We start from the raw sequence: 26264 nt of genomic DNA, 5'->3' as shown, positions 1-26264 counted from the left end.
TCCCTTGCAGATGCTCTTTAAATTTTCCTGAGGCATGCCTGTGGGAATTCCTGGAAAGTGGAGGAAAGTTTAGCTTGATTACCAGGAGTCAGACCATGGATAAGGAGGTCCTTTTGGAGGCCCCTGGATTTAGGCTTGGGGCTGGGTTTTAGACTCTGAAAAACAATATATCTGGTAGCCACCAATGACATTCTCTGAGTTTGAACATGATTCCATTATTGGTAAACCTCCAGTGGCAGACAAATGCATGAGGATAAACTGCAGTCCCAGGAAGCACTGCAGTGGGCTCCTGTCTCCATCCCCACTGAGTGCTTATGGGTAATATGCCTCCTGGCATGCAGCTTAGTACGCAGCTCAGTGTCACCAATCCCCTCCCCTCACAACTTCTTGCTCAGGTATTTCTAGGAGCTGCAGGAGAAGATCACAGAGCTGCAGAAAGCAGAGATTACACAGTAAAGAACAATGGCCCATTTTCTGACTGGTATAAATCTCGTTTTTTTGAACCATCAGAAAAATGGTAAGAGAAGGATAATAGTGGTTTTCTACCCAGTTTCAGGTAGGCCTCAACTAAGTGAGCCTAATATTGCTCCTAAAGGTAGTCGAAAATTTTTCTAGATTCTTGCCAAAAGGAGATCTCAATTCTGTTTTTCTCTGTTATTGTGAGATTTTGTCACTTTTCAAAAATACTCTGGTGAGACATTGTGTATTAGGTACACAATTTGCTAGCCAGGTGTAATATAAAACTAGCACTCTCGAGCTCTCCAAATTAATCCCAAACTGCTGTGACTTAGTGGGTGGAGACCTTTTGACAAGGAATGGATTGTTTCACACCAGTAAAACAGGCTACAGATTTTCAAAATTCACCCCTGAGATTTCAGCCAGCATTGCTATTTAATCTTGTCTCACTTCTGAAAACAAGAAAGAGTGCTCTATTCATTATGGCTATCCTGTCAAACTGCCTATTTCTTCTTAAGATTTATTTTGAAATTATCTAGCAAGAGACCCAACTTCATAGATAAGCTGCCTTCAATTTAAACACTTAATTTGTTCTTAGACTGTAGGTTTTTAGGAAATACAGACAGGAAATATCAATTTAAAATTTCTTTGAAAGGCCATTCCCTAGCAGTAAGCCCTTTGCATTTATATAATCTAATATTCTATGTGAGATAAACATAAATAAGTGAATTAGATAAAGAGAAAAATGTACAGACTTCCAGATCATACATTTTAATGCATGTATTCCATTAGTAGGTTTCTCCTTAGTTCAGGTATTACCAATTTTTTTGTTAATGGTATCTTGCTATCAAATGATTTAATTGTGTTGGTTACATTCTGAACAACAAAAACTTAGCTTATTTATTGAGAATCTGTTAGTCTACTGAAACTGGTGTAAACATGTAAAGCTTTGCAAAGAAATTATATATCAGCTTTAAATTACCATGTTACAATTCTCCAAATATCAAGATCTTGAGTATAATAAATATACACGCTCCACACTTCCAGCAGAGGGCTCTAAAGATAGGTGCATGCAGATTTTTGGGGGAAGTGGATTTAAATATTTTAATTGGGTTGAAAGGAAAACTGTTCTTTGAAAAAGAAGATCAAACACAACTTTAAAAATTACAATCTTAATTATACTTGTAGTTACCCGAATTATCCCCTAAGTACACATTTACAGTGTGACATTTCTGCTTATTAGTAAAGGGACACTGGCCTCATTATCACAATTGGTACCAATCCCTTTTATTCTTGTGTTTTCACAGCCTATTCAGGAAGCTCATCACATGTCAATCAGTGTTTTGTGAGGCAACTGGACTCTGGATTAAATGGAAACAAGTGACCTCAACAACAGGCCATCCATCCCTTTATTTCTTTTTCTTCCACAGTGTTTTCCTGCAGAATGGGGTTTACCAGAGGAGCTGTGGTCTCCACTACTGTCAGCGTGGCATCTGTCATGTGCTTTCAGATTTGTCACATTTTAAAGCAACAAGCCTCAACTTTTGTTCAGAGTTTCACTTGTCTTACATAGTCTGAGGAAAAGTTTCTGTCCAGAGATAGTTTTAAGCAGTTTTGTGCTGAGATACTGCACTCAAAAAAGAAAAAAATAAAATAAAATAAAAAGACTTTATGGAGCCAAGAAAATTGGGATGGCTATAACTTAATGTCACATGCTTTATAGCCAGAAATGTCATTCTCACCTCTTCTGAAACTCAATTTTAAAGAACTAACTTATGTACACCTTTAGAGCTGCCAATAACACAATTACTCTCAATTTATTTATATAAAATTATCTGAAACAATATATTGGCATATTGAGCATTGAGAATATAAAAAACTGAAATCCTTTATGTTAGAAAGAGTTTTAACCATTTGTTGAAGTCCCTCTTTATAGAATAGGCACAAGGGAGTGATGGGAATTCTAGAGAAATTTACAGTTCACACACACAGAGACATATATACACTGTTTTTGTTTGTTTGTTTTGTTTTAATTCGCTCACTAAAACTGTATAAGCCAATATCAGACCCTGGTTACTAAGGTCAAATAAAGGCAGATCCTCATTTATTGACACAGATACAATAACTCGGGCATTGTAACAATTTAACAAAAATAAAACTATAAGCTGTAACTCTCAGACATAACTGCTCCCTTGTCAGCGGACCTCTAGCATTTGTGAGCTCCTCCTGCTCCAGAACTCCTCTGGGCTGACATCTGTCCTACTGCCTAGAATCTTCTTCCACTATTGCCGTGGATACCATAGGTTCCACTGGTGTTGGAGCCACCTCTTCCTCATACTATGCAACCATCTTCCTGCTTTCACTAGGACCTCCCCCAGCCTTGCTCCTCCATGTCCTGAAAAAGATCTGGCCACCCGCATAAGGTATTGACAGAGCTTTTGTTTGCTGTCTTAGACACATAACCATCACTTGCAAAATCATTTTTACAGGTAAGTAGTGCATTTACTTTGAGAACGTATGAAGGGTAAGCAGACACTCCCAGTGATGATTCCTAATGATGACTGTGGCACACACGGAAGTGGGTGGACAACAGGGGAAGAATCTCACGATCACAACCTAGAGGATGCAGAGTCCTACATTTTAAAGTAGGACTCAGATTAGGATGATCTACCCAAGTATTTTTCTAATAAAATAATTATTCATAGTTACTGAAATATTAAGATACAAGGTTGCAGATAAGCTAATAAAATTGCAAACTGGCTAAAAGAAACATCTGCCTTACTGCAAAAAGTTCAGTCATTACAATAAATCATTACTGATTTAAACTCAATCAGGTTGAATATTTCCTTTAATAACTCAAGGTTGGAGATTTAAAATTTATTCTTATTGTCTTAACAATTCAGTGAATATATGTCAAATAATATCATTTAAAAGCACACAGAAACAAAAAGACTGATTTAAAGTCTTCATTCCATGTGGTTTTCTGCATAAGCCTTTTAATACATGTATTTCATATAATACAATTGTACTACACAGTAACAGTTACTGCAATGCCTACTTAATCAACCGGCTAATACCCAGCGTAAACTATGATGACATGCATGAGAATTGCAGACAACCCAGGTTCAGCTCCTCAGGTCCTACCAGCTAATTGCTGAGGACTTTGGGTAAGTTACTTTGAGCCTTGGTTTATTCACCTATAACATGTAAATGGTGTAGGGTACCCATCTCATAAAAGGATTAAATGAGACAATCCGTATACCTAGAATAGAGCCTGGCATGTAAGTGCTCGGAAAAAAGTCAGCTATTGTGATGTGTGCACATCTACTATATAGATTCCCAACAATTCAAACACATCAACATACCTCGTGATTTATGGCGTGGGGAGGGGGGCTAGGCCACTCTGTGGCTTGAATTCCCCCAATGGCTTCCTACCCACCTGGAATAAAATTCAAAGTCGTTGCCATGTGCCTGCATGTCTAGCTTCTGGTCATTTCTCAGACCTCACTGCCAGTCTAGAGATCTTAGCATCTGCTATTCCCTCTGCCTCAAATGTCCTCTGCAAGGTCACTTCCTTCACTTCAATTGGTTTTCTGTTCAAATGTCACGACAAAAAGATCTTTCCAGACAACTTTATCTAAAAATAGCACTTTCTGCCTCCCCTTCCACCTACTCTTTGTCTCCTTATCTGCTGTGTTTTTCTTCTTTTCTTCACACTTGTATTAGTGCTGGATGACACATTACACACGCATTTATTCATTTTTTAAAAAAATCTGTCCTCTGCCACTAGAAGGTAAACTCTATGAGGCCAGGGAATGTGTTTTATACATAGCTATGTCTTAAGCTTCTAAACACTGCCTGTAAACAGTTGTCAAACAATTGAATCAAATAACAGGGCACCAAAAATGTACACAGTTGATCACTTTAAGGGGCTTATAATTTTGTATAAAAGAGGAAACATTCACAGCCACTATAATATACGATTGCCTCAGTTAATTTAAGTTTTCCAGTGACTGCTGAAATGAGTGATACATTTTTATTATATTAATCCAAGAGCTAATGGTTAGATTAAAAAACCTTATTATGGCAACTCACAAGATTGAGATTAGAACTATCAACAATGTTGGGTCTCTGGTTTACTGGTCACTGGTAGTCAAATTATGACTTATGTGTTAGGAGGCACATATAGTGTAGACGGAATATTCCACATATAACGTGACCAGCAGACATTTCATTTCACAGGTTAGCTGGTCAATGCTAATTTGCGGTTGTAATTCAGTGGCATGGCTGGACGGAGTGGGTGAACAGTCCTGGGCCAGAACCTTGCCTGGTAAAGAACAGCTGAGAGGGGAAAAGAAAGAGAAGGAAGTGGTTCTACCAGCTGGTTCAACTGAGAGCCTGAGGCTCACATTCCTGAAAACCAGTTGGTCCCACCCTTCAACCTTCACTCAATCTCTCCATCTCATCATACACAACCCTCGGGCATGCTTTGATGCTTTAGGGGAAGGGAAGCAAAGAGCAAAGAAGTGAAAGTGTCAGATTCAGAAGACACCACCTCTCCCACATTGTGAGACTTTGAATGTTCAAATGCTACCGTGGATGCCAGTACAAAGGCTAATACACGTGGAGCCTAGCTAGAAGATCACTGGAATGGTTTTGAATGCTTTCTTTTCATCAGGGGTGAAAACAAAGACATCAATTCACACTTTATGGAAACAACTTTTGTACGGGGGTCATAAACCAATCATTCATTTTAAATAAAGAAGCCCATCTAAGTTAAGGCAGCAAGCAAAATCATCGTTTCCTTAATGTTTTATACCATTAGTCATTGATAGATCTCAGAAACAGACACAACTGGAATGTGTACAATTCTGGCTTCAGCACTTTCTAGATATGTGGCTTTGAGCATTTTACCTCCCTCTGCTTCCGTTTCCTCATCTATAAAATGGATGAAATTATCTCACAAGGATATTCTGAGAACTAAATAAAATAAGACACATAAAAGCACCCAGCATATTGCCTGGTATGTGATAAGGATTTAATGAGTGAAAAGCACTACATTTATCCATTTTTTACCTAGCATTTGCTACTTTCTCTTGATAATCTTAGTCCCCTTCTTTCTTTCAGTAACAGACTGACTAGTTTTAGGGTGCATGACTGCCCAGCAAAAGACCACACTTCCCACTGAGGTGTACACAGGTATATAAGTTCTTGTCAACCAGATGTGGGCAGGAATGACTAGTACAACTTCCTTGAAAGGAAGGGACCTTCCCTCTAGATTCTCTTCCCTTGGGCTAGGAAGTGGTGACTGCATTTGACCAAAAGACCAACATCCTAGGGAATAGTGGAATAGAGGGAGAAGGTGCTGAGACTCTGGACAGGTTACCCTACCCCTTCTCCCTTGCCAGACCTCTTACCTGCTGGGCCTTACCTGTTTGAGAAAACAGGTATAACTATTCTATCCTGCTTAAGGTATAACTATTCGATTCCTGTTAAAGTAGTCAATGAACCTTCTAACTCATGCTGGCATCTTGACTTAATATTAAATTATAAAAGTTTACAGCAAGGCATCTTGATATTTATGACCATCCCTTCCACAATGATGATTGTTTATTTGCTGTTGAGTCCTTGTTAAGGGAAGACAACCTCCTCCTCCCAAATTATAACACTTCACAACTCACAGGTGGTCTCTGGGTCCAAGCAATAGGCACCTGGATGACAGTGACAGAAGTCCAAACTAAGTGACAGGTAGCATGACAGAGAGGGGGCTGGAGGGGTAGGTCATGGTGTCACAGCACAGGGTCCAGGGTAGACGCAGGCTCATACTCCTCTTCTAAGCATAAAAATGGGCGACCCATTATTCCAGTGGCGGAGATGGGAAGCCTCAATCTCCACACAGCAGTGTCAACCTACCAGCCTGAGGTAGTTCTGCAGCAACTGAAGAGGGATCATGGATGCATAAGTCACACTACTGAGGCAGCCTTCTTGAGGACCTGTAAGATACAAATAACAGAGAAGAAAAGTTGGCTTTTCCTCATTAAATATGAAAGGAGGCCCCCCCAAAACCTAGAATTATCTTTTGTAGGGCAAGTTCCTTGTAGTACAGGCTTCCCCTGCTACATAACTGTTCTAGGAACCCCTCGGTTTTTATCTGGAAGTTTTGGGAATGTTGCATCACAATGTGAAAGAAATGTCCTGAATTGTGCCAAACAGATGACTGGTTCTTCCACCATGACAACGCACCTGCCCATACGATGCTGAGTATTTAGCAGTTTTTGACCAATAAGCAACATGACCCCTGTGTCCCACCCTCCCTATTCACCTGATCTTTCCCCGAGTGATGTTTTTTTGTTTGTTTGTTTCCTGGATGAAAATAAGTCCTCAAAGGGAAATGTTTTGCCTATGTGGAAGAGGGCAAACAAAAAGCAGCAGAAGCACTCTTAGTGTTTTAGGTGTCAAAATCGATGAATTCAAAAACTGTTTTTAACAGCGGAAAAAGTATCTCAATAGGTGTATTACATCAAAAGGAGAGTACTTTGAAGGTGACTGAAGTTTAAGCATATAGGAATACATAATTTTTTTACAAATAAATTGTTTTTTTGGGGGGTACCTCTTTATATAAATGATCACAACACAACAGACTCTATCATAGAAGATGCAATATGTTTGTTGACTTATGTAGGCAGAGCTGACATTTGACCAGGAGGTGCCAGTGTGCCTTTCCCTTGTGAAAATATTGTTGCACTTTGTACTGGCTGGCAAACAGTCATTGCTCCCATCCTGGCACAGTCTCTTAGCTGTTCCTTCTCTCCCCTGGGAAGCCTACCCACCTCCCAGCAATCCCAGTCACAGCCTCCAGTTTCTGGCCCTAACCCGGTAGCTGGTATTGCTCATTGCTGGGCTCCATGTTTTATTGTCTATAAGTAAAAATTATCACAGATAATTGTAATCCTCAGAAAGCTTTATCCTTTGCCAACATTAATACACAGGTTTGAGGGGTCTTCTCTTAGGTCCATTTGCAACCCTGCCCCCCATCCCTAAGTTATTCTACTTTCTCAACACATTGTTTGTGCCTAAAGGAATTTTATGGGGTGGCCTCACACTTTTTAAAAAAACTTAAGTAAGTCTAGTTCAAATAATAAAACTTTATTAGTTGAGATAGAATTTGTTTTTTTTTTTGAGTTGGAGTCTCACTCTGTCACCCAGCCTTGACCTGCTAGCTCAGGCAATCCTTCCGCTACAGCCTTCCAAGTAACTACAACTACAGGCATGTGCCATCATGCCCAGCTAATTTTTTTTGATTTATCGAGAGACAAGGTCTTGCCATATTGCCCAGACTGGTCTCAAACCTGTGGGCTCAGGCAATCCTCTTGCCTCTGCCTCCCAAAGTGCTGGGATTATAGATGTGAGCTGCCACTCCTGGGTGAGATGGAATTTTTAATGACTCAGTTCCCTAGTTTGAGAAATACATGATGAAATCAGTATACTTTTAGCATCAATGGCTGAGCAATGAAATATTCTTATAACACTTACTGGCAGCATTCCTCAGGCAAGAATATTAACCTATCTGAGCCTCAATTTTCTTGTATATAAGATGGAGATAAACAGAAATACATATCTCATTGGGTTGTTATGAGGATTAAATGACTTGATACTTGTAATAGGCTACAAACAACAGAGTCTATCACATAGTAGGTGTTCACTAAGCATTAGCCTGTGCCATTATAATAATCATATTAAGAATACACTGTACTTGGCAGTAACAAAAGACCATCACCCTCTTGTCTGCATGTCAGTTCAGCCTCTGTTTGTTTCTTACGGGGGATGCAATCAAGATGGCAGGAATAAATGATCCAGACAGACATCATCACAGGTGTCAGGAGCACAGATTTTGAATTTTCCTCCCCTTAGTTAAACGTTTCAAAAAACATCTGATTACCTAGTTGTGGGAATCACACACGCACGGTTGGAGGACATAGGACAAACATGCAAGCTTCAGAACCAGTACTGTGAGCCAGTCATGAAGCAAATACTCTAAATATCACCTTGGTTAGGAACTTCGTTACCTGACAAAAGCACCGTGACCTGCTCTGCCTTATGCTTCCTCATGAAGTCCCACGGGGACTGGGTGAAGCTCTGACCGGTTGACCATGGCACATTTCCTAGTTCCAAAAAATGAAATAAAACGTCAAGAGCAGCTTCACAGGAGTTTTTCTCATAAGGGTAAATGAGGATTTTTCTCATAGGGATAAATATGCTCTCCTCTGTGAGAACCCTAGAGAATCCAGAGTTTAAACTATTAAACTATATAGGGTCATGTATACATGTATAGGGTCACACAAGGGGTTATATGTAAGGTCAGGGATATATATATAATTTCATTAGGGAACTAACTCCTTGTGTGACCCTATACATGTGTATAGGGTCACACAAGGAGTTAGTTCCCTAATGAAATTATTGTTGAAGGGCAAAGGAAGGCCTTCAGTCTACAGACTTCCCCAAAGCAGTCTTTAGATGGGATTAAGAGGCATATTTCAGGAGCAATAAAATAACCAACCATTTCTAGGATTAAGTTCTCAAGAGCAAAGCTGACCATATCCTAAAACCATTTCATGGTTCTTCCAATACCTGCTTCTCAAAGCCGAAGCATTTTGATTTTGGTTTTGTTTTGGTATTTGAGTTAGAGTCTCACTTTGTCTCCCAGGCTGCAATGCATGGCACAATTACAGCTCACTGCAGCCTCAACCTCCTGAGCTCGGGTGACCCTGAGCCCAGCCTCAGTCCCCTGAGTAGCAGGGACTACAGGTTAGTGCCACCACACTCAGCTAGTTCTTTATTTTAAAAATTTTCTTGTAGAAATGAGGTCTTACTATGTTTTCCAGGTTGGTCTTGAACTCCTGATCTCAAGCAATCCTCTCACCTCAGCCTCCCAAAATACTGGGATTATAGGTGTGAACTACCATGCCTGGTTCCAAGCATGTTGGATAAGATATCTGATCACTTATGATCTGGTCTCCTTCCAGCAAATTTTTAGACTTCAGGGGAAAAAACAAACAGATAATTTCAGGGGCTCAGAATATGGCAAGTCTTCTTACAATCTGGCCCTCTGCTCACCCTTGCTCAGAAAGGGTTCTGTTTCACAGGTGTCTTCTCTAGGGAGGAATTGTTAATAAGTATTTTTTTCATCTTTTCCCTTCCACAGATCAGTTTTTAAATATCTATTCTCAGCATGCCTCTATATACGTGCATACCCCACCTCTAACTCGCTGCTTATCTATCGACCTGAAGTTCCTTTAATCTAGCTTAGTTTATGGATCCAGCAAAACTACTTCTATCCATATGATAATAACAACATTGTAATGATCAATTATGACATGGCTACAGTCAGGGGCACTAAACGAAGTCCTTTATCCACAAAACTCAATGGTTTTTAGATGCAAAATGCTCTTAAGAGTCTCTACACCTCTGTGACAGGAGAGGAGTTCACAGAGATCAGTTTATCTGATGGGGAGGAATATCCATTTGCCTTCTCCAGTTTCCACATTAGCCAGTCAAGGGTGAAGAAGGGCCCTTCCCTTCAAAACATGGTTGTGCTGGCTTCACTTATCAGACCCCCTGGCAGAACCAACTTTGATTAATACTCTATTATATGGGCAAAATGTGTTTCTGAGAATCGTTTATGACTTATTTTCTTAATACAATCATTTACTTATATGACAATAATAGTGATTTTAACATTCACGCCAAAGATCCATAAAATCAAGTTGTCATGTCTCTAAAAACTAGCGGTGGCAGACGTTCCCAAAGTGAATTCGCATATATGAGTGAACACAATAAAACACTTTCTCATATAATAAGTTGATACATGAATAGCAATGTTAAAAGCCCACCTCTCCCTCCACCTCAAACATTGCTTTCCAACACAATGCAGACAAGCTCTCCTATCAGACAGACTGGGATTGGAATTTTGATGGCTGTACTCATCAGTTGTGTGATCTTAGGCAAGTCATCTTGTACCATCATCTGTGAATGAGGCTGTTATAAGGACCTTGTATAAAGCACCCAGGACAGTTCTTACAAAGCAGGTTTCCCATAGATGTTAGTTCTCTTGGTCCAAGAGAGAAGAAACTAACCAGGAACAACGACCATATTTAGAGTACTTACTAGTCTAGCCGAAAGCAAATCTCATCTTTATAAGTTGTTTAGAGTCTGTTTTGTGGTGTTTATCAAATAGAAATAACCAGTCACCTTGATTCATCCCATGAGGGAGGTTTGAATATGTCCTCATCAAAAGGCTTCATCCAGCTCTAGACTTCTTGAGAACACCTGTCCTGGAGGTAAGTTATGAATGCACTATAGTACCCCTGGTCTAACCCAAGAACTAATTTTGAGTTATATTCAGAACTTGTGCATTAACAAGCAGCTGCAGGATGGTTAGTTTCTTGCATTTATCTAGAATAGCAAATGCAATCACAAAGCCTCATCAAGGGCTTTCATGTTCTTTACTTTCTGAGTATTATTTGAGGCATGAAAGCATTTTTATATTTACAGGCAACATTATATAATGGCTACATTGTGAATACTCAAGTTGTTCAGCACTGGCAGCTGCCACAAGTGAGCTTTGAATGTGCTTAATCAATGAACTATCAGGTTATGAAACCCACAAACATAAATAAACCCAGAAATTTCACTTTCTCTTCATTGTAGGACTGCTGATACCTAGCATGATGGATCGTACACTCCCTGCACCAAGGCCGATATTGAAGTCAGTGGTGTTATTAAAAGTCACGTCTTCCAGATGCCACCATCCATCAGAAGAGATTGCCTGGAAATGATTTGTCAGAGCTTGACTCACTGCTTTTGAAAAATCATCCCATGATGTCTGTTTGCGGATATTTAAAGCACATATTGTGTTTTCGCATTCAAAGTCATTGGAACTATAGTTGCTTGGTTGAATCTCACCCACTGAAATCCTTAAGGGTATTTTAAGAGCATCTGTGAAAAGAATAAAAAAATTAGAAGTTTAAAAAAATTCCTGACACACAAAAAATCACTAAAACTATTATATAAAATAAACAGATATGGACATTTAAAAAATAAATCAAAGGACAGCTATCTTATTTCCTGAAATAATATTACTTTGAATGTTCCTATGTTGGAGTAAACTTCGGTCTCCCAATCTCTTCGGTTTCTTTGTAAGTATGTTCCATACACTGTTCATCTCTCCCTGTGTCCTTGGCCTTTTCTATTTCATTGACTCTTTCCCCTCAGCAAGATTCTCAAGGTCTTAAAAAAAAGAGTCCTCCTTTGACCGTGAATTCCCTATATTCTCCTTCCTCTTTACTTTTACATATTATGTCATGAACAAGACAGGTTAAAGTTGTACAGGTTGGTATGCTTAGGATAGTGGCTTGAACTTGGGCTGAGCATCAGGTTCATCCTTCTACTAGCTGTGTGTACTTGGTAAATTGCCGTGATCTCTCTAGACCCAATTTACTCTTCCATAAAATGGAGGAAATATACATGGAATTGTTATGAAGAGTAAATGAACTTACTTTGGTAATGGATTTAACACACTGTTACATGGTAAATACTAGTAAGGATCTGATAAATAGTAACTGTACAGTAGGAAGGAGCTTTTTAAAATACTCTTTCCAATCGCTCTGTGACACTCACTGATGGAGGTTTCACTATGGTGGACAGCATCCTCATGCACTTCTGTCCCCATGAATTTAATTGTATACCTACTAAGAGTCACTTGTGTTTGTTTTTAAATTTTCTATGTCTGCTGAATTCATTACTATAATTAGTGAATTAAATATTTCATAAACTGATGAAATATCAGCTACTATTTCTATGAAAACTAGGCTGAACACTTTAATTTTTTTATTTTTATTTTGAGAAAGCAGAAGTTATTGAGAGAACAGAAAAACTCCCACAGTGGGAGGGGATCCCAGGGGGTGGCCCAGTTTAATACTTTACAAACACCCAAAGAAGTTGCTAAAAATATTCTCTTATGAGGTATAGATGAGACAACAATATACAATTAGAAAAAAGTAATAATCTCTGGACAGATACTGCTTTTAGTTTGCTTCACAAATGTGTTTAAGTTCTCAAACACTAGAGAATCATAGAAACCATAGATGATGCATTAAGGGTTTAGTTTGTTTAAACAAGATTATTTGGAATTTTAATCAGCAAAACCATACTACAGTAAAGACCTCTATCTAAAAGTTGGTGAAAGAATTAGAATGTATGCTTTAAAATTTACATAAAATGACTAAAACTATTTTTTTAATGATCCTCTTCTTAAACTAGGTTTTCCATTAACTGGCCAACTACTGGAATATTTATTTTCCAATTGTTAATTCCCAGTCATCTTTCTATCAGCAGCATCTGACACAGCAACTGGCACCTCTCCAAGCCTTGATATACTCCTACTGGATTTCTTGTACCTCACTGGATGTGCTTTAATGTTCCTTTGCTGTTCCTTCCACTTCTTCCAGACTTTCTAATGACAAAATGTTTCAGGGCTCCTTTCTCTTATATACATGTTTTGTGTGTTCACTCCCTTAGTGATCTCATCCAGTCTCATGACTTTAAATATCACTGATAGACTGCTGACTCTGAAATTTATATATCCAGCTCACACTCTTCTCTGGAATTCCTGCTGATATGACATCTCTGCACAGATATCCTAACAGACATTTCAAATTCATATATTCAAAACTGAACTCCCGATTGTCATTAGCAAAATCTGCTTCACCCACAGCCTTCCTCCTGAAAAATGCTGGCAACTCCACCTGCCAGAGCTCAGGCTGAATGCTTTGGAATTATCCATAAATCCCTACTCTGTGTTATACTTCACATTCAATCCATTAGGAAGTTCTGGTGACCTGCCTTCAGCTAGATCTAGAACTGAAGTACTTCCCACCACCTTATCTGCTACAATCCTAGATTGAGCACCATGATTCTTTCTCACCTGGAATACTACATTCATGTTCTAACAGGCGTTCCTGATTCTATCTATGACTTCTTATAGTCTATTCTTAACAAAGCAGCCAGTGATATTGTTAGAATCCTGTCATTCCTACACTTAAACAGTGAAATGGCGACCTTAAGTTCTTACAATGGTATACAAATTCCAACAAGATCAGGACCCCTGCCCTACCCTGTAACTGTTCTGACCTGTTTTCTTACTTTTCTTTCCTTGCTTATTCTAACCCAGTCATCCCACCCTCCTTTCAGTTCCTCAGGGATACCAGGAACACTCTACCATAAAGCCTCTATCCACTTGATGTTAAACTCCTGCTTCAGATAACCACAGGACTGTTCTCTTCACCTCCTTCAAGTCTTGGCTTAAATATCTTATCAGTGAGCCTACCTTGACTACCATATTAAAAGTTGAACCCACCCTCAGACTCCCAATGCGCCTTGATCTTTTCTATAGTATATTTTACTATCTTGCAATATCATATCATAAAATATTTCCGATATTTATTGTTCATTTGTCTCTTAATGTTAGAATATAAGCTTAATGATCATGACAATCTTTTTTTTAAAATTATCTGACTTACTCCAAGTGGCTAAGACAGTGACTGGCACAGACAGGAGCTCAATAAATATTTATTGAGTGAATGGATACAAGGGTAGAACTCTACGATCGTTTTTTACCACTGTTTTTCTATGTTGTTCCATTGCTTAAAATGGTCAGTTTCTGCCTACATAAATGCATGACACTTGTCTCCCTGTTGGCAACAACTTCCTATTTGCCAAATGCAATTGACTTTCTTTTTAACCCTTACAGCCTAGGGTATTTGACACTATTGAATCACTTTCTCCCGTGGGAACCCTTCTCCTAACTTGGGCCTGATTACACACTATTGTTTTCTGGCTCTCTTCCTTTCTAATAATTCTTAATCTTCTTTTTGAGTCTTTTTTTCTATTCTGCTTTCAAAAATCAGAGTTCCTCTGGGCTTGGTCTTCAGTTTTCTCCTCTCCTCACTCTACACCTTGTTCTAATAGCGTACCTGTGCCTTGAACCATGACCCTCTTCTCCAGTCCTGCCCCTATCCAGTTAGTTCAGGCCCTCATTTCCCTTCTACTGGGTACCAGTAGTGCTTCCCCTCTATGACATCCTGTATCAAGACAACATCTTCACATTTCAGCCTCTTACTTCCTTGCTTGCAATCATCTGACTGTTCTTCAGTATCCGTCAGACCTTACCCATAGGATGGAGTCAAAAGGAATACAAGGGCTTTTATGACCTGACACCAGATTCCCTTTCCAAATTCACCTGCCTCTTGGCCCCTGCACTCCAGCCATAGTTAAACACTTGTAGAGACTCCCAAGTACCATCCTTTTGATGCCTCCAGAAATGCTGTGGCTTCACCTGGAATGACTTGACTTTCAGTCTTTTCTTGGCCCAGCCCTTCCATTTTCACTTTAGTCTTTCTTGGGGGGAAGTTCTTACTTACCTCCCCATGCATATTTTTACAGCATGTCTCACGTAGAGGTACTTATAACAAATATAGGCTTGGAGCTGTATTTTTAAAATTTTACCCAGATGGTTTTATATTATGCTTTTATAACTGACTTCTTCACTCAACATTTTCAATGTATCTGTGGTGAGGTATATAGCTAAAATTTATTTTTAAGTGCTATTGGGTAACTTTAAAATATGAATTTTCTATAATTTATTCTATTTGTCCATTTCCCAATAGACTTCCATTTAGAATGCTTCTAGTTTTCTACTGCTACACACAATGCTGTAACCCACGTTTTCATATGTCTCCTGGTACACACATGCAGAAGTATCACTAGCTTCTGACTTAGGTGAGGAATAGAAAATGAATGGACTTCTTTGACACATTCTGCTGGTTAATACTTATTCTAAATAATTCATTTGCAGTCACAGCTTCTACTGACAATTCTATGGAATTGATCACAATTTAAATGCATATCCTGTTTTTTTTTCCTTCTCACAGATTGTCAGAATCACAAATCTTAGAAAGTCCTTAAGAAATAATGCACTCATTTGACTCAGGCATATGAATAATTATTATCCTTTGTTAGCTGGTGAGCAGATTGGGGTCAGGGAAGGTGAAGCATCTTGCTTGAGGTTAAGCAGACCTCAGAGAAGGGTACTGGGATTGAGATGTCCTTTCCCCTAAGTCACACTACCTAGTGTCCAGTCTTCCACAGGATGTGCACTTACAAATCCTACCAACATGTCCAAGACAGAAAGGACACTTGGGTCTCCAATATTAGCTTTTATTTCTTAAAGTCCTCCTTAATTCCCACATTCAGGCTCCCGCTCCTCAGTGCTTACCATTTCCCTCTCCACCACACTGGTTTAACTTCTGATACCTAATTAAAATTTTTTGATGCTTGATCTGTGCCTTGAACCATGACTCTCTTCTCCAGTCCTGCCCCTATCCAGGTAGTTCAGGCCCTCATTTCCCTTCTACTGGGTACCAGTATTGCTCCCCTAGTATAGACTCTCTATAGGTTGACTTCTGCCATACAGAGCTGCCTACATAATTCCAAAATACCATTTGAATCATACTACACATTGTCAAGAATCTTAGTAGCTTGTCTTTATCTTTCATATAAAATCAAAACTACTGAAACCAGCAATACATGGCCTGAAACCTCAACCCCTCTACCCCATTCTTTCAATTCCCCACCTTGAATCACATCCCTACCCCAGCCAGGCCAAGACACTTTTTGTTTTTCACATCCAGCATACCATAGCTATCTATATTTATTCCTTGTAGTTTTTCAATGTCTAATATCAAAAAGTAGGCTTTAAACAAATGATAGCATGTACATTCCAGAATAAGTTTATAACCCAACAGAAACTTTTCCATGTTTGTTATTAGGTTAGGCTGAGTTGTACATATTAATAAAAAGCTAAAATGTGAGAACTCTTATACATTGAATAAATCTCGGAAAAGGCACTGCCTAGACAATGAGTAGCGATTCAGAAGTTTAAGACCCTGAAAGCTAGATTTTAATGCAAAATAAAAGTCTTTTTTCCCCCACAACAACAACAAAAAATTACTCAGGTTTAGAGAATTTCATGATTCTCTTTTATCTGTCTGTATTAAAGTATCCTTATACAGTTTGCATATAGGCGTCTTTGCCATTCTGAAGTTTTCTTCACAAGGTAAAAGAATACAAATGTATGTATTACATTGAATATTAACACAGGGCTTCAATTTTAAAATTCTGCTTATCCTAAAATTGAATGGCTGATAGAGTTGGTTGATTGGATGGACCGGGTGATAATCTTGATATAGAGGCCAAAATGTTTTGTAAGATCCAGCAGTCCATATTCATAAACCCATATGTGATTCTTTCATAAAATATGCTGAGAAGCATATACCTTTAGAGCTAGAAAGGACCCAACAGATTGTCAATTATAGACAGGTGGGCACCAGATGCTATCGGACAACCAATTTGCCTGGCTCATATGATCAGCTGATGCAGAGTACACAGCTGGAGTTTCTCAAACCCTGCCAGTCTAATGTTTAGAAAGACAATCTAAGTCAGAAGAAAACAGCAATAATTATTTAGATTGCTCTTCTAAGTCAGCACAATACAAGGAAGATCTAGCATTATTTGAGTTGCAGTTAGTTCTGCAAAAAAAAGTCATCCTACATGGAAAAAGAATTAATTATCACATTTATAATCAACAAAGTCCTTTTGCAATAGCTAGGGCTCCAAAAAAGGTTAAGAAGATGAGAAAACTGTGGTTGCAGTATTTTCCCCATTGTCCCAGAGGCCCCAGCAGCATAGAGGAAGGAGGGACAAGAGGCTGTGAACACCACTCACTCAGATTCTCCAGCAAATGCTTGCAGTCATCAGTGGCAGCATCATGCACAGTCCGATTGCACTTGTCTCTCCTTTCTGGCTCGAGCCCTCCATGTCTACACAAGATTTCTAGGCAGTTCTGTAAAGACAAAAGCTCTATTACCTCGACGTCCAAATGAATTAACTTGAGTGAAACACCCAAGAGAAAAAAGCCAGCTGTCTATAACCAGCCAATCAAGAATTCACAGCTAGAAATCTTATTTCAATTCCATAAACCCAAATATACAGATTAATCTTAGATTAATCGAAACAATGTCTAGAAATGCAAAGCCAAGAGGGCTTCATTTAAGTGCAAATCATAGGATCATAGCATTGCTCCACAGAACAGCCTCTTCGGTTTCCAAAAAAAGAAAAAAAGAAAAGGGCAGAAAAGCTTACTAATCTCTCAGTTAAGATTAAGAACACAATTGACTTCAGCAGACATTCTTCATTCATGATAATTTGGCAATACAGGACAAAAAGACTCTTTGTTATAACAGGATGCACCTTGCTGTCTTTTAGACCACAGACTGTTTTCCTGGTAAGATAAATGCAGAGCTTCAATTTTAACAGTTCTGTCCAAGACTCCTCATGAGCACATTTGTATTTGAGAGCTTATACTGCCTTATATTTTTAAATTTGAAACTATGAATACCACATTGAGCTTTTAGAAAATATTCCCTATAGATATTAAAGCTACTTTCCTTCTTCTTTTCAGCATTTTTTCTTTTGTGTTGCTTAAGGAAATCTCCATTCAAAAAATGCCAGTAATTATGAACAGAAAGATTATGGTCCTCCATAATCTTTTAAATGCAAATAAAAAGTCTATATATATACATATGTTTATATATAGTGTATGTGATATACTTACACACATGCATATTTTCTAATAAATGATTGCATAAGTAATTGCAAGATATCACACCAGGCATTTACCAAGGAACTCTACTATATCAACCTTTGCTGCTTCATGACTTGTTGGATTTCCCTCAAGAATAAGCAGAAAACTGAATAGACCAGAAACCATGAAAAAGAACTAACAAACAAAAGAAGCAATGTTCTTCCCATCACTCCTCTAAAATACACACACACACACACACACACACACACACACACACACACACACACACACACACACACACACTCTTCCTCTCCCTCTCTCTCCCTCAGAGGCACGGGGTTGACTTGCCAGGCAGTCTGAAAAGGCTTCTCTAATCTAGAGTAGTCTTTTTTCTGTTTTGTAAAACAGCCTTTTTTCCCTTTCTAACATAAAATATTTTTTAGAGAAATATAATACCCACATAGAAAACTACACAAATAAGTGCACAACTTAAAGTACGCTCACGAGGAGGACACGTTTGTGGAAGGAGCTCTGTGGACATCCCTTTATGCTCTGTTTCAACCACCAGCTCTCCCTTCTCTCTCCAGAGGTCACTGCTATTCTGACTTCTAATAGCAGAGACTGGCTTAGCCTACTTTTGAACTTGATATAAGCGAAACCATACCGCAGGCACACTTTTTAATATTTGGCTTCTTTCATTCAATGTAATGTCTCTAAGATTCATTCATGTGTTGGGAGTGATCATAATTCATCTTCATTTAATGCATGATTACTCTGTGATATTCCATTGTAGACTACCACAATTTACTTCTCCATTCTCTTGTTGATGGACTTTTGGGTTCTACTGTGAACATTCTAGAACATGTCCTGTGGTGGACATGCGTTGAGTGGATACTAGAGCTGGACTTCTGGGCACAGGGCTTGCTTCTGTTCCACACTGAAACACACTGCAAAGAGCTTTCAAAAGTGGCTGTACCAATTTCCACACCCACAAGGGTTGTATATGTGAGTTCCAGATGCTTCCTATTGCCTCCAAACATACTTTAAAATGCAATAATGAGCTCACAAGAAAGTACAGGGAATCCCTTGGGGCCAAAAAGGAAAACAAAGAGTAAGCTGAAACCACCAATTAAGTGAAACTTTAACAGGAAGCCAATGCTGGTTTGAGGGCAAAGCTGATATGGAGAATATTTTTGGATGCTGGGGGGATGGGAAACAGAGGAGTTGAACCAGAGGACTCCCGAGTAGAGAAAATCTGTCTGCCTGCAAACAGAAGTGACTAGGACATTTGTTTCTCACTGCCTGGTCCTGCTCAGGTTGGATGGATCCCCTCTAAAACCCGTCATCTAAGGCTGGCAGTCTGTACCCCATAAATACGTCAATTTTTATGCATCCATTAAAAATAAGATAATACTTTCAAAAAATCGAGTAGTCTGGCTTTCGTGGGTCTGGAGTTCAGATGTAAGAAATCACTGAGCTAAGAAATTAACTGAAAACAAAGTCAAATCATAAACAATAGTTTGCATCAAGTTGTTATTACTAATTTGGACAAAACCAACAAATGAATGATAAGATGTTGATTTAGAAATTAATGCTAATAAGAAGCTTCAGTAGAACGCAATTTGAGAACTCACTTTGTAAATTCTCAAGATAGTAAGAGATAAAATAACACATTTATTTTGCAAGTTAGTACTTGTAGCAGAAGTAGGTGTCAAAACAGACCTGAATTCTAATCCTTTCAAAAAACATGATTATCTATAACTGTTGGTAAATCATTTAACATTTTTCTCCTTAAGTTTCCTCATCTGTGTTTCAAATATTTGTATCTCTTAGGGTTGTTATGTGACTTAAATGAAATATGCACAAAAAACTCTTGTGGTCTTGGCACGTACTGATAATCATTAGCAGCTGTTATCATAATCAACCTCATCATCATCTATTAGAAAGCAGTACAAACACATAGTTAACTAGCGAGGTATTACAGCACATCCAGATAATTCGTGACGTTACTTCAAATTACAAACAGACATGCTAGAAGGTGTGACACAAGTTTGTAACTCTCCTAGGATAAAATTCTTTTATTTCTGACCTTCAAAGTGGGTTATTGCTAATTTATATTACACTCAGGTAAGTCAGTGGGCAATAATATAGGCGGTGACTTTCTCTTTAAGGAAGCATGAAACACCAGCCCCCACGAGGGTGGTTCATATCCAAACACTGCTGCAAGCGTAAACTCTACAGTGCTGTGCTGGCTCCATGGGAATGCCAAGATGAAAACCCTGACCTCTTTGACGACAACAACAGCCACAACAAAGACTCGAGCACATATTAAGTCTCAGTCACAGTTCCTGCACTTCTCAAGTATTCAAGGCTCATTTTACAACTTTATGAATAAGGGACGAAGCCCCTTCGTGCCTGGTGCCATGGTAGGGGTGAGGGTCCTGACGATGAAGAAGACAGAAGTTTTCTGTCTTACGGAGGAACGTCAGGTGTCCCAAAGAGTTAGACATGGGGAAATACGCACAAGAAAGGTGGCTGCTGAGTGGTGTTTTACTGCATGGAGGAGTAGGAGGAGGGAAAGGAGGAGAAAAGTATCTACACACTTTCCTTGCTGGGTGGGACTGTGTGAAGGGGACAGATGCTGTGATATCAGTCACTACTGAAAATAGATTCCCAAGGGGCCTAAACTGGGCAGGGTGTCCTACCTAAGGGACAAGGAGCTAAGGATCTGGATGAACGAGGTTAATCCTAAATCTTGCTAATTAGGGTACAGAGACTTTAAAAAGTAGTGGCTTAATGTTATTTAAAAAAACCAAAAAACAATAGATGCTGGTGTAGATAAGGAAAAAAGGGAACGTTTATACACTGTTGGTGGGAGTGTAGATTGGTACAACCTCTATGGAAATCGATATGGTGATTTCTCAAAGAACTAAAAGCAGATCTACTCTTAGATCCAGCAGTCCCACCACTAGGAATCTACCCAAAGGAACAGAGGTCATTATAAAGAAAGACACTGCACCTACAAGTTCATCACAAAACAATTCACAACTGCAAAGATGTGGAATCAATCTAATTGTCCATCAACCAATCAGTGGATAATGAACATATGGTATATATACACCATGAAATACTAATCGGCTATAAAAAAGAATGAAATAACGTCTTTCACAGCAACTTGGATGGAATTGGAGAACATCATCCTAAGTGAATTAACTCAGGAACAGAAAACCAAACACTGCATATTCTCACTTATAAGTGGAACCTAAACTAAGGACCTGCACAGACATAGAGAATGGTATCATGGGCACTGGAGACTCAGAAAGGGGAGGGAGGAAGTGGTGGAGAAATGAAAACTCATCTACTAGATACAATAAATATACAGGTGGAGGTGGTGGGTACACTTAAAGCCTGGACCAAACACTATATGTACTTCCTAAAGCTATAAAAAAAAAAAAAGAAGAAGAAGAAAGGAGCTGGTTAGGTTTCAGCTTCCACTTTCACTCACATTCCGCTTGTCAGAATGTAGGTGTGTGGCCATAGTTCCAGGTAATGGGGACTGGAGATTGCAGATTTTATGTCGGGTGCCCATGGGTCCAGCTAGAAATGGAGAGAAAATGACCTAATAGTTCATTATAAGGCAATATGATTCCTTCCTTCCTTCCTTCCTTCCTTCCTTCCTTCCTTCCTTCCTTCTTTCTTTTGATTTCAATAGCTTTAGGGGTTACAAGTAGCTTTTGGTTACATGGTTGCATTGTACAGTGGCAAAGAAATCTGGGCTTTAAGTGTACCCATCACTCCCACCTATGTACATTGTACCTGAAAGGTGATTTTTCATCTCTTTCCCCCTTCCCTCGCTTCCCCTTCTTATTCTCCAATGTCCGTTATACCAGTGGTCCCCAACCTTTTAGGTATCAGGAACTGGTTTCATGGAAGACAATTTTTCTTCCATGAGGTGGAGGGTGGGGGTAGTTCCACTGAGGTGGAGGGTGGGGGTAGTTTCAGGATGATTCACGTACATAACATTTATTGTGCACTTTATTTCTATTATTACATTGTGATATATAATGAAACAATTATACAACTCACCATATAGAAAAAAAAAGAGGTGCAGATGGAAGTGGTAAATATAATAATGGGTGGGCCACATATGGGCTAAAATAAGTGTTGGATTCTGACTTGAAGCTTGCCACCAGATGCAGCTGTACAACTGAAGTACATCAACTCATGTGCCACTCACTGATAGGGTTTTTATGAGTCTTCAAGCAACTGATCTACTATGGTCTCTGTGCAGTCAAACCTCACTGCTAATATTAATCTGTATTTGCAGCTGCTCCCCAGTGCTAGCATCACCACCCCAGCTTCACCTCAGATCATCAGACATGAGATTCTCATAAGGAACATATAGCCTAGGTACTCCCATGCGCAGTTCACAGTAGGATAGAGTCTACACTCCTGTGAGAATCTATTACCGCTGCTGATCTGACAGGAGGCAGAGCTCCAATGGTAATGCAAACAATGGGGAGTGGCTATAGATACAGATGAAGCTTCCCTCACTGGCCCACTGCTCACCTCCTGCTGTGCAGCATGGTTCCCAACAGGCCGTGGACAGGTACCAGTTTGTGGCCTCCTGCAATATACCATTCTCTATGTCTTTGAAGATCCTTAGTTTAGCTCCCACTTTTAAATGAGAACATGCAGTGTTATTACAGAGGAAGGCAGAGGAGAGGTTGAGGGTGAGGAGCAGTTTCTGCCAGGGTCCTTTAAGGAGAGCTGAAATGCGAGGCAACTGTGCCAGGGAGATTAAGTAGAAACCTCAAGGCCAAAGAGTTAGAGATAAAATCAAAGTAAGGGCAGGAAGCCAACAGTTTGCGATGGGGCACAGAGAAGCAGAGAAAAGTCCTCCAATGCACATTTAAGGCCCAGAACAAGTGCTGAAAAGATGCCTGGGGTGGGGGTATACATGCTGCTTTGCAAGGGAGGGGAGATGGAGGCTGTTCAAACGGGAAATGATGGCATGAGCAAGAAGACAGACACAGGTGCGCATGGCCAGAGACAGTGTCAGTGGAATCAACTGGGAAAGGCTGAGTGTTAAGCAGTTTGGTTGCTTTTCTGTAGCACGGGGATGTGTCTGAGTAGGAAAGTGCCATGTTCAGCTCTCTTCTGAAAACCAGCTGGTAAACTGGAAGAGGTATTGGAAGGAAAGAGAGTGACAGGAAAAAGACTGATCAAGAAAGAAATGTAATAGTCCATTCTCTCATTGATTTAACAAACATTTAGTACTTTTGGGTCTCAGATCATGCTAGGCCCAAAGTCTACAGAGATGGAAAAGTGATTTTTTTGGAGGAGGCGGAGAGAGGCATGCAATGACGAAAAAGTACAAGCTTTCTCAGTGAAGTATGGGGAGGTACCCTGGGAATACCTACCTCCTGGAAGCCAAGATTTAAACTGAGATGTTTCCAGGCAGAGAAGGATTGGGACAGGAGAAAAGGCCATTTGAGGTAATGGGAAGAGCAGATGCAAAGACAGGGAAAGAAGAAAGCACAGGATGTTTGCACAGGGCTGGGGATGTGAAGTCAGAGCACAGCATGCACTAGGGAAGAAGACAGAAGTGTGTCTGTGAAGACAGATTGAGGCCAGGTCAGGAAGGGACTTGACCGTCTTGATAAAGGTCTGGCCCTTATCCTGGAAGTGGTAGAATCTTGGGAAGTGGTAGAACAGGTAAATATCATCACCACATTCCCCTGTTAGAAAGGACCCTCACGTGGCAGTGAGGGAAGTGGAGAGATTGAACACAAGGAGCCCATACCAGGACCCTGAATGCATCCAGACAGCAGAGATGGGGGCTCCCCAAGAACAGTGCCCATAAGACCATGGAGGAGGCAACATATGCAAAATTTATTTACTAAGGAGTAAAATCTAGAGTTGTACAGATCATTTGAATTCACTACATTAGGAAGACGGAGTAAGTAAGTAAACACAAATGCCAGGTGATGCTATGGGATTAAGGGGGGGACGACAAGAGACACCACAGACTGGCTAAGAAGCACAGTCATGGCACCTGAGGATGCACCCATGGGGAGCTGGCTGGTGGCAGCAAAAGTGAATATACACTGGGACGCTTTGGAGAGTAAAAGGAGGCATTGTTAATAATTACACCGGGATAACAGACATAAACAGGACTGTATTAGGCAAGCCTGAAAGCTTGTTTCCTGGTTATCAAGTAGATGCCTTGTCAACTGTGAACTTCCTGGAAAGGACCTGCCTGGATGTCCTGTCAACTATGAACTTCCTGGAAAGGACCTGCCTGGATAGACTTAGAAAACACTTAGATAGGGCTAGAGAGAAGATTTGAATTTTTATAGGTTATATTCTGGGGATCAACAAGATACCTCAAGGGAGAAAGTATAGAGTGAAGGGAGAAAAGATATAAAAACCCAGATCCATGAAAGAGGCTGGTGGAAAACACTGGAAGGGGGTCTTGGATGGGTGTGGGGCACGACTGGTTGGCTAAGGTGACATTCCTTTTAGGGTGCTGCCAGTCAAATGCAGTAAGCAAAGATTTAATACTCTTCCCTGAACATTCTGGAATGAGTGTAAAACAAATACCCTTCCCTTTGTTTACATCCAGGCTGGTATTTTCAAAACTAATGTTACTAAAAATTAAGGGAAATAATGAATTAATCACAGGGAATCAAAAACACTAAAACAGAGTCCAAATAATAGGTTTCTATGTATTACGACAAATGTCCAGGTCCAACAACTTGGTGCCTTTTGCAGGCACCTTATCTTCCTCCCCCTAAACCAGTTACCCAACTGCATGTGAAAGGGAAAAACCTTAGTGACTCCCACTATTATCTTGTCTCTTGGCAGCCAAGATCAAGGAAAAAGGAATCCAAATCTTGGGGACTCATGTGGACCTTTGCACACACCTCATCCAGACCGCCTGGAGGACCAAGGTGGCAGTTACCATGTGAGAGGAAATGGCTAGCACATGTAAAAGCTAATAATGTGTCAGGAAGAAGACAATACTAAAGCAAAGCTAGAATGACCTAAAGATGGCAATAAGAGGGCCACTGTCTGACCTGGAACCTGCCTAGAGATGACCTCTAGGATGCCGGACATTAATGTCTAGAAGACAGGTTAAAAAAAAACCACATGTGGAGATATGGGTTTGGGACTAGTCATTGCAGAAGCCACAGTGAGAGCTGAAAGACCGGATAAGCTCTTAAAAAATAGGGGAAGGCAGCTGACAATGAATCTTGAGAGTTGTTTAGAGTTTAAAAAGAAAAGAAACAACAAAAAAGCAAAAAAACAAATAAAAAGCCTGGCCAGCAAAGTCAGAAGGGAAACAAGGAAGGGACAGTGTTCTGGGGATCCACAAAGGAAGGAGTTTACATTAAATAGTCAACATGTTAAACGACCCAGAGAGACTCAGTGAGCGTATTTGTGACAGAAAATCACTGGCTTTGGCAACATAGAAGCATAACCTCCTCCCCAAAATAAAAACTTTCTGGGCATATGAGCTTCAATACAGAGATGCCCAAATCTAGAAAATTTCCTTAATTTGTTTCAGTTGCAGGAAACGAACATATCAATGGTCTCATGACAGACCAGGAAGTTTCATTAAGAAACTCGCCTATCTGTTCAATGAAGAGATGAAAAAAGGGGGCGGGACTTATCCTTAGTTCAGGGACTCTCTGGAGTAGTCAGGCCAGCTTTAGAGAGAGGCACTCTTGATATCAGATAATAGATGGTGATCTGCATACATTTCTTTACCGCTGGAAAAAAGCCCAAATACTAACATGGAAAAAGCATTGATCTGGGAATCTGATCTTCAATGAATTGACCTTGGGAAGTTAGCTACCCATTTCTCATTTGTTGCAAATATGTAGTTGCTTTATCTGTAACACAAGCGGGCTGAACCAGGTGAGCCATGTCCCTTTGAATTCTGAATTCCATAATTTGCTATTAAAAAGCATGTCCACTTGTACACCTAACCCTGAGTTGTACCCCACATCTTTAAAGTAAAATATGTATTTTTGTTTGTTTGTTTGTTTTGAGTTGGAGTCTCACTCTGTCGCCCAGACTGGAGTGCAGTGGCTGCTCCCGG

General features: G+C 39.8%; 1 protein-coding gene across 1 annotated transcript in view; it reads right to left on the bottom strand.

Moving 5' to 3' along the window:
- The window catches only part of CTTNBP2 (cortactin binding protein 2), a 168846-nt gene that overhangs the window by 43658 nt on the left and 98924 nt on the right, over positions 1 to 26264 (bottom strand). Inside the window, exons 9-12 of the mRNA XM_021714285.1 lie at positions 17296 to 17413; positions 11176 to 11451; positions 8523 to 8618; positions 6370 to 6449 (exon numbers count right to left, since the gene is read on the bottom strand). Of these exons, the coding sequence (XP_021569960.1) occupies positions 6370 to 6449; positions 8523 to 8618; positions 11176 to 11451; positions 17296 to 17413 (570 nt within the window). The remainder of the gene's footprint in view (positions 1 to 6369; positions 6450 to 8522; positions 8619 to 11175; positions 11452 to 17295; positions 17414 to 26264) is intronic.

Source organism: Carlito syrichta, unplaced genomic scaffold, assembly GCF_000164805.1.
Source record: "Carlito syrichta isolate Samal-C Ts95f unplaced genomic scaffold, Tarsius_syrichta-2.0.1 Scaffold305571, whole genome shotgun sequence".
In the NCBI taxonomy this organism is placed as follows: domain Eukaryota; kingdom Metazoa; phylum Chordata; class Mammalia; order Primates; family Tarsiidae; genus Carlito; species Carlito syrichta.
Note: the sequence above shows the minus strand (reverse complement) of the source record. Positions and strands in the feature narration are given on the sequence as shown.